At 52.4% G+C, this 13,399-nt stretch overlaps 1 protein-coding gene across 13 annotated transcripts in view; it reads left to right on the forward strand.

Annotated features, from left to right (window-relative positions):
* Positions 1-13,399, forward strand: part of macf1b (microtubule actin crosslinking factor 1b) — a 228,923-nt gene that overhangs the window by 155,516 nt on the left and 60,008 nt on the right. For all 13 annotated transcript variants that reach the window (XM_072576571.1, XM_072576569.1, XM_072576570.1 and 10 more), the window contains one exon: positions 10,223-10,392. In XM_072576571.1, coding sequence (XP_072432672.1) covers positions 10,223-10,392 — 170 coding nt within the window. The remainder of the gene's footprint in view (positions 1-10,222; positions 10,393-13,399) is intronic.

The following is a 13,399-nucleotide window of genomic DNA, read 5'->3' on the forward strand; positions in this document are numbered from 1 at the left end:
ACTTTGCGTGTGCCCTGGTCACTTTGCGTGTGCACAGTTCACGTTCCGTGTGCCCCGTTCACTTTCCATGTGCCCCGCTCTCTTTCCGTGTTTCCTGTTCACTTTGCGTGTGCCCTGGTCACTTTGCATGGGCACCGTTCACGTTCCATGTGCCCTGTTCACTTTGCGTGTGCCCCGTTCACGTTCCATGTGCCCCGTTCTCTTTCCGTGTGCCCTGTTCACTCCGTGTGCCCCATTCACTTTCCCTGTGTCCTGTTCATTTTCCGTGTTTCCTGTTCACTTTGCGTGTGCCCTGTTCACCTTCCGTGTGTCCTGTTCACTTTGCGTGTGCCCCCTTCGCGTTCCATGTGCCCTGTTCACTTTCGGTGTGCACCATTCACTTTGCGTGTGGCCTGTTCACTTTGCGTGTGCCCCAGTCACGTTCCATGTGCCCCGTTCACTTTCCGTGTTTCCTGTTCACTTTCGAGTGCCCTGTTCACTTTGCGTGTGCCCTGTTCACTTTCCGTGTTTCCTGTTCACTTTGCGTGTGCCCTGTTCACCTTCCGTGTGCCCTGCTCACTTTGCGTGTGCCCCATTCGTGTTCCTTGGGCCCTGTTCACTTTCCGTGTGCCCCGTTCACTTTGCGTGTGCCCCCTTCGCATTCCATGTGCCCTGTTCACTTGCCGTGTGCCCCGTTCACTTTGCGTGTGCCCCGTTCACTTTCCATGTTTCCTGTTCACTTTCCGTGTGCCCTGTTCACTCCGTGTGCCCCGTTCACTTTCCGTGTTCCCCGTCCACTTTCCGTGTGCCCCGTTCACTTTCTGTGTGCCCCATTCACTCTCCATGTTTCCTGTTTACTTTGCGTGTGCCCCGTTCAGTTTCCGTGTGCCCTGTTCACTCCATGTGCCCCGTTCACGTTCCGTGTTTCCTGTTCACTTTCCGTGTTTCCTGTTCACTTTCCGTGTTTCCTGTTCACTTTCCGTGTGCCTTGTTCACTTTCCGTGTGCCCTGTTCACTTTGCGTGTGCCCCCTTCACGTTCCATGTGCCCTGTTCACTTTGCGTGTGCCCCGTTCACTTTGCGTGTGCCCCGTTCACTTTCCGTGTTTCCTGTTCACTTTCCGTGTTTTTGTTCACTTTGCGAGTGCCCTGTTCACTGTCCGTGTGCCCTGTTTACTTTGCATGTGCCCCGATCACGTTCCGTGTGCCCCGATCACGTTCCGTGTGCCCTGTTCACTTTCCGTGCGCCCCGTTCACTTTCCGTGTGCCCCGTTCAACTTCCGTGTTTCCTGTTCACTTTCCGTGTGCCCTGTTCCCTTTGCGTTTGCGCCATTCACTTTCCGTGTGCCCCATTCACTTTCCGTGTGCCCCGTTCACTTTGCGTTTGCGCCATTCACTTTCCGTGTGCCCCGTTCACTTTGCGTGTGCCCTGTTCACTTTCCGTGTGCCCTGTTCACTCCATGTGCCCAGTTCACTTTCCGTGTTTCCTGTTCACTTTGCATGTGCCCCGTTCACGTTGCGTGTGCCCCGTTCACTTTCCATGTGCCCCGTTCACTTTGCGTGTGCCCTGTTCACTTTGCGTGTGCCCCGTTCACTTTCCGTGTTTCCTGTTCACTCCGTGTGCCCCATTCACTTTCCCTGTGTCCTGTTCACTTTCCGTGTTTCCTGTTCACTTTGCGTGTGCCCTGTTCACCTTCCGTGTGTCCTGTTCACTTTGCGTGTGCCCCCTTCGCGTTCCATGTGCCCTGTTCACTTTCCGTGTGCACCATTCACTTTGCGTGTGGCCTGTTCACTTTGCGTGTGCCCCAGTCACGTTCCATGTGCCCCGTTCACTTTCCGTGTGCCCCGTTCACTTTCCGTGTGCCCTGTCCACTTTCCGTGTGCCCCGTTCACTTTCCGTGTGCCCTGTCCACTTTCCGTGTGCCCTGTCCACTTTCTGTGTGCCCTGTTCACTCCGTGTGCCCAGTTCACTTTCCGTGTTTCCTGTTCACTTTGCATGTGCCCCGTTCACGTTGCGTGTGCCTCGTTCACTTTCCGTGTGCCCCGTTCACTTTGCGTGTGCCCTGTTCACTCCATGTGCCCCGTTCACTTTCCGTGTTTCCTGTTCACTTTGCGTGTGCCCCGTTCACTTTCCGTGTGCCCTGGTCACTTTGCGAGTGCACCGTTCACGTTCCATGTGCCCTGTTCACTTTGCGTGTGCCCCGTTCACGTTCCATGTGCCCCGTTCTCTTTCCGTGTGCCCTGTTCACTCCGTGTGCCCCATTCACTTTCCCTGTGTCCTGTTCACTTTCCGTGTGCCCTGTCCACTTTCCGTGTGCCCTGGTCACTTTGCGTGTGCACAGTTCACGTTCCGTGTGCCCTGTCCACTTTCCACGTGCCCTGTCCACTTTCCGTGTGCCCCGCTCACCTTCCGTGTGCCCCGTTCACTTTCCGTGTGCCCCGCTCTCTTTCCGTGTTTCCTGTTCACTTTGCGTGTGCCCTGGTCACTTTGCGTGTGCACCGTTCACGTTCCATGTGCCCTGTTCACTTTGCGTGTGCCCCGTTCACGTTCCATGTGCCCCGTTCTCTTTCCGTGTGCCCTGTTCACTCCGTGTGCCCCATTCACTTTCCCTGTGTCCTGTTCATTTTCCGTGTTTCCTGTTCACTTTGCGTGTGCCCTGTTCACCTTCCGTGTGTCCTGTTCACTTTGCGTGTGCCCCCTTCGCGTTCCATGTGCCCTGTTCACTTTCCGTGTGCACCATTCACTTTGCGTGTGGCCTGTTCACTTTGCGTGTGCCCCAGTCACGTTCCATGTGCCCCGTTCACTTTCCGTGTTTCCTGTTCACTTTCGAGTGCCCTGTTCACTTTCCGTGTTTCCTGTTCACTTTCCGTGTTTCCTGTTCACTTTCCGTGTGCCCCGTTCACTTTCCGTGTGCCCCATTCACTTTCCGTGTTTCCTGTTCACTTTCCGTGTGCCCCCTTCACGTTCCATGTGCCCTGTTCACTTTCTGTGTGGCCTGTTCACTTTGCGTGTGCCCCATTCACTTTCCGTGTGCCCCATTCACTTTCCGTGTGCCCCGTTCACTTTGCGTGTGCCCTGTTCACTCCATGTGCCCCGTTCACTTTCCGTGTTTCCTGTTCACTTTGCGTGTGCCCCGTTCACTTTCCGTGTGCCCTGGTCACTTTGCGTGTGCACCGTTCACATTCCATGTGCCCCGTTCTCTTTCCGTGTGCCCTGTTCACTCCGTGTGCCCCATTCACTTTCCCTGTGTCCTGTTCACTTTCCGTGTTTCCTGTCCACTTTCCGCGTGCCCTGTCCACTTTCCGTGTGCCCCGCTCACCTTCCGTGTGCCCTGTCCACTTTCCGTGTTTCCTGTTCACTTTGCGTGTGCCCTGGTCACTTTGCGTGTGCACAGTTCACGTTCCGTGTGCCCCGTTCACTTTCCATGTGCCCCGCTCTCTTTCCGTGTTTCCTGTTCACTTTGCGTGTGCCCTGGTCACTTTGCATGGGCACCGTTCACGTTCCATGTGCCCTGTTCACTTTGCGTGTGCCCCGTTCACGTTCCATGTGCCCCGTTCTCTTTCCGTGTGCCCTGTTCACTCCGTGTGCCCCATTCACTTTCCCTGTGTCCTGTTCATTTTCCGTGTTTCCTGTTCACTTTGCGTGTGCCCTGTTCACCTTCCGTGTGTCCTGTTCACTTTGCGTGTGCCCCCTTCGCGTTCCATGTGCCCTGTTCACTTTCGGTGTGCACCATTCACTTTGCGTGTGGCCTGTTCACTTTGCGTGTGCCCCAGTCACGTTCCATGTGCCCCGTTCACTTTCCGTGTTTCCTGTTCACTTTCGAGTGCCCTGTTCACTTTGCGTGTGCCCTGTTCACTTTCCGTGTTTCCTGTTCACTTTGCGTGTGCCCTGTTCACCTTCCGTGTGCCCTGCTCACTTTGCGTGTGCCCCATTCGTGTTCCTTGGGCCCTGTTCACTTTCCGTGTGCCCCGTTCACTTTGCGTGTGCCCCCTTCGCATTCCATGTGCCCTGTTCACTTGCCGTGTGCCCCGTTCACTTTGCGTGTGCCCCGTTCACTTTCCATGTTTCCTGTTCACTTTCCGTGTGCCCTGTTCACTCCGTGTGCCCCGTTCACTTTCCGTGTTCCCCGTCCACTTTCCGTGTGCCCCGTTCACTTTCTGTGTGCCCCATTCACTCTCCATGTTTCCTGTTTACTTTGCGTGTGCCCCGTTCAGTTTCCGTGTGCCCTGTTCACTCCATGTGCCCCGTTCACGTTCCGTGTTTCCTGTTCACTTTCCGTGTTTCCTGTTCACTTTCCGTGTTTCCTGTTCACTTTCCGTGTGCCTTGTTCACTTTCCGTGTGCCCTGTTCACTTTGCGTGTGCCCCCTTCACGTTCCATGTGCCCTGTTCACTTTGCGTGTGCCCCGTTCACTTTGCGTGTGCCCCGTTCACTTTCCGTGTTTCCTGTTCACTTTCCGTGTTTTTGTTCACTTTGCGAGTGCCCTGTTCACTGTCCGTGTGCCCTGTTTACTTTGCATGTGCCCCGATCACGTTCCGTGTGCCCCGATCACGTTCCGTGTGCCCTGTTCACTTTCCGTGCGCCCCGTTCACTTTCCGTGTGCCCCGTTCAACTTCCGTGTTTCCTGTTCACTTTCCGTGTGCCCTGTTCCCTTTGCGTTTGCGCCATTCACTTTCCGTGTGCCCCATTCACTTTCCGTGTGCCCCGTTCACTTTGCGTTTGCGCCATTCACTTTCCGTGTGCCCCGTTCACTTTGCGTGTGCCCTGTTCACTTTCCGTGTGCCCTGTTCACTCCATGTGCCCAGTTCACTTTCCGTGTTTCCTGTTCACTTTGCATGTGCCCCGTTCACGTTGCGTGTGCCCCGTTCACTTTCCATGTGCCCCGTTCACTTTGCGTGTGCCCTGTTCACTTTGCGTGTGCCCCGTTCACTTTCCGTGTTTCCTGTTCACTCCGTGTGCCCCATTCACTTTCCCTGTGTCCTGTTCACTTTCCGTGTTTCCTGTTCACTTTGCGTGTGCCCTGTTCACCTTCCGTGTGTCCTGTTCACTTTGCGTGTGCCCCCTTCGCGTTCCATGTGCCCTGTTCACTTTCCGTGTGCACCATTCACTTTGCGTGTGGCCTGTTCACTTTGCGTGTGCCCCAGTCACGTTCCATGTGCCCCGTTCACTTTCCGTGTGCCCCGTTCACTTTCCGTGTGCCCTGTCCACTTTCCGTGTGCCCCGTTCACTTTCCGTGTGCCCTGTCCACTTTCCGTGTGCCCTGTCCACTTTCTGTGTGCCCTGTTCACTCCGTGTGCCCAGTTCACTTTCCGTGTTTCCTGTTCACTTTGCATGTGCCCCGTTCACGTTGCGTGTGCCTCGTTCACTTTCCGTGTGCCCCGTTCACTTTGCGTGTGCCCTGTTCACTCCATGTGCCCCGTTCACTTTCCGTGTTTCCTGTTCACTTTGCGTGTGCCCCGTTCACTTTCCGTGTGCCCTGGTCACTTTGCGAGTGCACCGTTCACGTTCCATGTGCCCTGTTCACTTTGCGTGTGCCCCGTTCACGTTCCATGTGCCCCGTTCTCTTTCCGTGTGCCCTGTTCACTCCGTGTGCCCCATTCACTTTCCCTGTGTCCTGTTCACTTTCCGTGTGCCCTGTCCACTTTCCGTGTGCCCTGGTCACTTTGCGTGTGCACAGTTCACGTTCCGTGTGCCCTGTCCACTTTCCACGTGCCCTGTCCACTTTCCGTGTGCCCCGCTCACCTTCCGTGTGCCCCGTTCACTTTCCGTGTGCCCCGCTCTCTTTCCGTGTTTCCTGTTCACTTTGCGTGTGCCCTGGTCACTTTGCGTGTGCACCGTTCACGTTCCATGTGCCCTGTTCACTTTGCGTGTGCCCCGTTCACGTTCCATGTGCCCCGTTCTCTTTCCGTGTGCCCTGTTCACTCCGTGTGCCCCATTCACTTTCCCTGTGTCCTGTTCATTTTCCGTGTTTCCTGTTCACTTTGCGTGTGCCCTGTTCACCTTCCGTGTGTCCTGTTCACTTTGCGTGTGCCCCCTTCGCGTTCCATGTGCCCTGTTCACTTTCCGTGTGCACCATTCACTTTGCGTGTGGCCTGTTCACTTTGCGTGTGCCCCAGTCACGTTCCATGTGCCCCGTTCACTTTCCGTGTTTCCTGTTCACTTTCGAGTGCCCTGTTCACTTTCCGTGTTTCCTGTTCACTTTCCGTGTTTCCTGTTCACTTTCCGTGTGCCCCGTTCACTTTCCGTGTGCCCCATTCACTTTCCGTGTTTCCTGTTCACTTTCCGTGTGCCCCCTTCACGTTCCATGTGCCCTGTTCACTTTCTGTGTGGCCTGTTCACTTTGCGTGTGCCCCATTCACTTTCCGTGTGCCCCATTCACTTTCCGTGTGCCCCGTTCACTTTCCGTGTGCCCAGTTCACTTTCCGTGTGCCCCGTTCACTTTCCGTGTGCCCCGTTCACTTTCCGCGTGCCCTGTCCACTTTCCGTGTGCCCCGTTCACTTTCCGTGTGCCCTGTCCACTTTCCGTGTGCCCCGTTCACTTTCCATGTGCCCCGTTCACGTTCCGTGTTTTCTGTTCACTTTGCGTGTGCCCCGTTCACTTTCCATGTGCCCCGTTCACGTTCCGTGTTTCCTGTTCACTTTGCGTGTGCCCCGTTCACTTTCCGTGTGCCCTGTTCACTTTGTGTGTGCACCGTTCACGTTCCATGTGCCCTGTTCACTTTGCGTGTGCCCCGTTCACATTCCATGTGCCCTGTTCACTTTGCGTGTGCCCCGTTCACTTTCCATGTTTCCTGTTCACTTTCCGTGTGCCCAGTTCACTTTGCGTGTGCCCCCTTCACGTTCCATGTGCCCTGTTCACTTTGCGTGTGCCCCATTCACTTTCCGTGTGCCCTGTTCACTCCGTGTGCCCCGTTTACTCTCCGCGTGCCCTATTCACTTTCTGTGTTCCCCGTTCACTTTCCGTGTTTCCTGTTCAGTTTCCGTGTTTCCTGTTCAGTTTGCGTGTGCCCCGTTCACTTTCCGTGTGCCCTGTTCACTTTGCGTGTGCCCTGTTCACTTTGCGTGTGCCCCGTTCACTTTCCGTGTTTCCTGTTCACTTTCCGTGTGCCCTGTTCACTTTGCGTGTGCCCTGTTCACTTTGCGTGTGCCATGTTCACTCCGTGTGCCCCGTTCACTTTCCGTGTGCCCCGTTCGCTTTCCGTGTGCCCCGTTCACTTTGCGTGTGCCCTGTTCACTCCGTGTGCCCCGTTCACTTTCCGTGTGCCCCGTTCACTTTCCGTGTGCCCCGTTCACTTTGCGTGTGCCCTGTTCATTCCGTGTGCCCCGTTCACTTTCCGTGTGCCCGGTTCACTTTCCGTGTGCCCTGTTCACTTTGCGTGTGCCCCGTTTACTTTCCGTTTTTCCTGTTCACTTTCCGTGTGCCCCGTTCACTTTCCGTGTTTCCTGTTCACTTTCCGTGTGCCCTGTTCACTCTGCGTGTGCCCCATTCACTCCATGTTTCCTGTTCACTTTCCGTGTGCCCTGTTCACTTTCCGTGTTTCCTGTTCACTTTCCGTGTTTCCTGTTCACTTTCCGTGTGCCCCGTTCACTTTCCGTGTGCCCCATTCACTTTCCGTGTTTCCTGTTCACTTTCCGTGTGCCCCGTTCTCTTTCTGTGTGCCCCGTTCTCTTTCCGTGTGCCCTGGTCACTTTGCGTGTGCACAGTTCACGTTCCGTGTGCCCCGTTCACGTTCCATGTGCCCCGTTCTCTTTCCGTGTGCCCTGTTCACTTTGCGAGTGCCCTGTTCACTTTCCGTGTTTCCTGTTCACTTTGCGTGTGCCCTGTTCACCTTCCGTGTGCCCTGTTCACTTTGCATGTGCCCCCTTCACGTTCCATGTGCCCTGTTCACTTTCTGTGTGGCCTGTTCACTTTGCGTGTGCCCCATTCACTTTCCGTGTGCCCCATTCACTTTCCGTGTGCCCCGTTCACTTTGCGTGTGCCCTGTTTACTTTCCGTGTGCCCTGTTCACTCCGTGTGCCCAGTTCACTTTCCGTGTGCCCCGTTCACTTTCCGTGTGCCCCGTTCACTTTCCGCGTGCCCTGTCCACTTTCCGTGTGCCCCGTTCACTTTCCGTGTGCCCCGTTCACTTTGCGTGTGCCCCATTCACTTTCCGTGTGCCCTGTTCACTCCGTGTGCCCCGTTTACTCTCCGCGTGCCCTATTCACTTTCTGTGTTCCCCGTTCACTTTCCGTGTTTCCTGTTCAGTTTCCGTGTTGCCTGTTCACTTTGCGTGTGCCCCGTTCACTTTCCGTGTGCCCTGTTCACTTTGCGTGTGCCCTGTTCACTTTGCGTGTGCCCCGTTCACTTTCCGTGTTTCCTGTTCACTTTCCGTGTGCCCTGTTCACTTTGCGTGTGCCCTGTTCACTCCGTGTGCCCCGTTCACTTTCCGTGTGCCCCGTTCGCTTTCCGTGTGCCCCGTTCACTTTGCGTGTGCCCTGTTCACTCCGTGTGCCCCGTTCACTTTCCGTGTGCCCCGTTCACTTTCCGTGTGCCCCGTTCACTTTGCGTGTGCCCTGTTCATTCCGTGTGCCCCGTTCACTTTCCGTGTGCCCGGTTCACTTTCCGTGTGCCCTGTTCACTTTCCGTGTGCCCCGTTTACTCTCCGTGTGCCCCGTTCACTTTGCGTGTGCCCCGATCACGTTCCGTGTGCCCTGTTCACTTTCCGTGTGCCCCGTTCTCTTTCCTTGTTCCCTGTTCAATTTCCGTGTGCCCCGTTCTCTTTCCGTGTTCCCTGTTCAATTTCCGTGTGCCCCGTTCACGTTCCGTGTGCCCTGTTCATTTTCTGTGTGCCCTGTTCACTTTGCGTGTGCCCCATTCACTACGTGTTTCCTGTTCACTTTCCGTGTGCCCCGTTCACGTTCCGTGTGCCCCGTTCACGTTCCATGTGCCCCGTTCTCTTTCCGTGTGCCCTGTTCACTTTGCGAGTGCCCTGTTCACTTTCCCTGTTTCCTGTTCACTTTCCCTGTGCCCTGTTCACTTTGCGTGTGCCATGTTCACTCCGTGTGCCCTGTTCACTCCCCATAAACCCACTCACTGTTAGATCATAGAACAATACAGCACAGAACATGCCCTTTGGCCCTTGATGTTGTGCCGACCTGTGAACTATTCTCAGCTCGTCCTCCTACACTATCCCCTCATCATCCATGTGCTTATCTAAGGATTGTTTAAATCTCCCTAATGTGGCTGAGTTAACTACATTAGCAGGCAGGGCATTCCACACCCTCACCACTCTCTGAGTAAAGAACCTGCCTCTGACATCTGCCAGGCAGGGAGGAAGTGGTTGAGTGAGGGAGCCGTGGTTTACTAAAGTTAAATCTCTGTCCATGAGAAGTCATTGGCAAATAGGATCAGGGAAAATAAATGTGAGGTGACGCGCTTGGGAAGAATAACAGGAAGGCAGAGGACTGGGTCGATGGAAAGATTCTTGGTAGTGTGGATGTGCAGAGGGATCTTGGGGTCCATGTACATAGATCCCTGAAAGTTGCCACCCAGGGTGATAGTGCTGTTAAGAAGGTTACGGTGTGTTAGGTTTCATTGGTAGAGGGATTGAGTCTTGGAGTCATGATGTTATGCTGCAACTATACAAAACGTTAGTGCGGCCTCGCTTGGAATATTGTGTACTGTTCTGGTCTCCATATTTTGGGAAAGATGTGGAAGCATTGGAAAAGGTGTAGAGGAGATTTACCAGGATGTTGCCTGGTCTGGAAGGAAGGCTGAGGGACTTGGGTCTGTTCTCATTGGCAAGAAGGCGGCTAAGAGGGGATTTGATAAAGACATACAAGATGATCAAAGGATTAGATAGGGGAGACAGTGACAGTCTTTTTCCTAGGATGATGACATCAACGTGTACAAGGGGGCATAACTGCAAATTGTGGGATGATAGATTTAAGACAGATGTTAGAGGCAGGTTCTTTACTCACAGTATTTGGGGGGGGTGGAACGTACTGCCTACAACAGTAGTAGACTTGCCAACTTTAAGGACATTTGAATCGCCATTGGATAAATATATTGATGAAAATAGAATAGTGTAGGTTAGATGGGCTTCAGATTGGTTTCACAGGTCAGTGCAATATCGAGGGCCAAAGGATCTGTACCACTCTGGAATGTTCTATGTTCACTCCCCATGTGTCCTGTTCACTGTCACCGTGTACCACAAACATTATTTTAAATGTGAAGATGTAAGAATTGTTGGCTTTTGAATTCAGGAATTAATGAAAGAGCTGCGAGGGAAAAGGGCAGTTTATGAAGTGACATTGAGAATCGGGAAGACGCTAATGGACAAAGCAGAACATCCAGGTGATCGGGAAGGTCTGCAGGAGCTGGTGACAGACCTGAGTGAACACTGGAACAGCCTGAATGAAAAATCTCTGTGCAGGTATTGATTCACATTCAGGGATCTATGGATAAACACTCCAAGATCCCTCTGAGCTTCCGAGTGCCCTGCCATTGAATATTCCCTCATCTTCTTTCAAAGTGCATCACTTCACATTTATCAAGCTCAAATTCCATCTGCCACTGATCTATCCACTTGACCAACTGGGTCATACTGTTCTGTAACCAAAGACCTTCCTACTTACTGACATCCATCAGACCAATCTTTCCATCATCAACATTTCATCCACATTATTTATATAAATCACAAACAACAAGGGAGCCAGCGGTGGGTACCTCAGTGAACTCTGGAACACAGCACTGTACACTGTCTGCCATTTGGTCAACGACCCATTTAGTCCACCTTGGTTTCCCGTTTGCCAATCAGTTTCTCTGTTTGAATCCATCCACTTATTTCTTTCTCATTACATAGTACCTGGTTTAGGACTGCATGTTCCCCACTTGGTACCTCAATGAATTGGTCTAGAAAACCAAGCCATATACAGAAATTTACTAAAGATCCTCAGAGAGCACCTTCCAAACCCACGACCACTTCCATCTAGAAGGACAAGGGCAGCAGATACATGGGAACACTACCCCCTGCAAGTTCCCCTCCGAGCCACTCACTATCCTAACATATCGCCATTCCTTCATTGTCACCAGGTCAAGTCTGAGAATTCTCTCCGAAAGGCATTGTGGGTCAACTCACAGGAGGTGAACTGCAGTGGTTCCAGAAGGCAGCTCACCCCCACCCTCTCAAGGGGCAACTAGGGACGGGTAATAAATACCGGCCCAACCAGTGACACCCACATCCCATGTGCGAATGAGAAAAAAAAAATCACTTTGGACATTACTGTGGAGATCATTCCCTGAAACCCAGACAAATGGCACTGCATATTCTCCATGAACAGACATTTGTTACACACAAAGAAATGAAGCTATCTTAACATGAATTACAGAGATTTTGAATCGGTCAGCACAACAGAACTTCAGACTATTTCCCACCATTTTACAGTGATGTGAACCAAAGAATTAATCCCTTATCCTGAGTCTTTAATTTTGGTGTCACCGATTCTTCCTGTATCTTTCCTGAAAACTATGAGGGCGGTACAGTGGCTCAGTGTTAGCACGGCTGCATCACAGCACCAGGGACCTGGGTTCGATACTAGCCTTGGGCGACTGTCTGTGTGGAGTTTGCACATTCTCCCCGTGTCTGTGTGGGTTTCCTCCGGGTGCTCTGGTTTCCTCCCAAAGTCCAAAGATGTGCAGGTTAGGTGAACTGGCCATGCTAAATTGCCCATAGTGTTCAGGGATGTGCAGGCTGGGTGGGTTACGGAAATAGACAATAGACAATAGATGCAGGAGTAGGCCATTCTGCCCTTCGAGCCTGCACCGCCATTCAATATGATCATGGCTGATCATTCCTAATCAGTATCCTGTTCCAGCCTTATCTCCATACCCCTTGACTCTACTATCTTTAAGAGCTCTATCCAATTCTTTCTTAAAAGAATCCAGAGACTGGGCCTCCACTGCCCTCTGGGGAAGAGCATTCCACACAGCCACCACTCTCTGGGTGAAGTAGTTTCTCCTCATCTCTGTCCTAAATGGTCTACCCCGTATTTTTAAGTTGTGTCCTCTGGTTCGGCACTCCCCCATCAACGGAAATATGTTCCCTCCTGCCAGAGTGTCCAGTCCTTTCATAATCCTATACGTTTCAATCAGATCTCCTCTCAGTCTTCTAAACTCAAGGGTATACAAGCCCAGTCGCTCCAGTCTTTCCGTGTAAGGCAATCCTGCCATTCCAGGAATTGACCTCGTGAACCTACGCTGCACTCCCTCAATAGCCAGAATGTCTTTCCTCAAATTTGGAGACCAGAACTGTACACAGTACTCCAGGTGTGGTCTCACCAGGGCCCTGTACAGCTGCAGAAGCACCTCTTTGCTTCTATACTCAATCCCTCTTGTTATGAAGGGCAGCATGCTATTAGCCTTCTTCACAACCTGCTGTACCTGCATGCTTGCCTTCATTGACTGGTGGATAAGAACACCCAGATCTCTCTGAACAGCCCCTTTACCTAATTTGATACCATTGAGGTAGTAATCTGCCTTCCTGTTCTTGCCACCAAAGTGGATAACCAGACATTTATCCACATTAAACTGCATCTGCCATGCATCTGCCCACTCACCTAACTTGTCCAGGTCACCCTGTAATCCCCTAACATCCTCATCACATTTCACCCTACCACCCAGCTTTGTGTCATCAGCAAATTTGCTAATGTTATTGCTGATACCATCTTCTGTATCATTTACATATATTGTAAAAAGCTGCGGTCCCAGCACGGATCCCTGCGGTACCCCACTGGTCACTGCCTGCCATTTCGAAATAGAGCCGTTAATCACTACCCTTTGTTTCCTATTAGCCAACCAATTCTCTATCCAATCTAGTACTTTGCCCCCAATCCCGTGCGCCCTAATTTTACTCACTAACCTCTTGTGTGGGACTTTATCAAAAGCTTTCTGAAAGTCCAGGTACACTACATCCACTGGATCTCCCTCGTCCATCTTCCGAGTTACATCCTCAAAAAATTCAAGAAGATTAGTCAAGCATGATTTCCCCTTCATAAATCCATGCTGACTCTGTCCTATCCTGTTACTATTATCCAAATGTGCCGTAATTTCATCCTTTATAATAGACTCCAGCATCTTTCCCACCACTGAGGTCAGACTAACTGGTCTATAATTTCCTGCTTTCTCCCGCCCACCCTTCGTAAAAAGTGGCACAACATTAGCCGCCCTCCAATCCTCAGGAACCAATCCCGATTCTATTGAACTCTGGAAAATAATCACCAGCGCATCCACGATTTCCCGAGCCACCTCCTTCAGTACCCTGGGATGCAGGCCATCAGGTCCCGGAGACTTATCAACCTTCAGACCTAACAGTCTCTCCAACACCAAATCCTGGCAAATATAAATTCCCTTCAGTTCAGGTCCTTCAGCCACTGTTCCCTCAG

The sequence above is a fragment of the Chiloscyllium punctatum genome, chromosome 8, assembly GCF_047496795.1.
Source record: "Chiloscyllium punctatum isolate Juve2018m chromosome 8, sChiPun1.3, whole genome shotgun sequence".
NCBI lineage: Eukaryota > Metazoa > Chordata > Chondrichthyes > Orectolobiformes > Hemiscylliidae > Chiloscyllium > Chiloscyllium punctatum.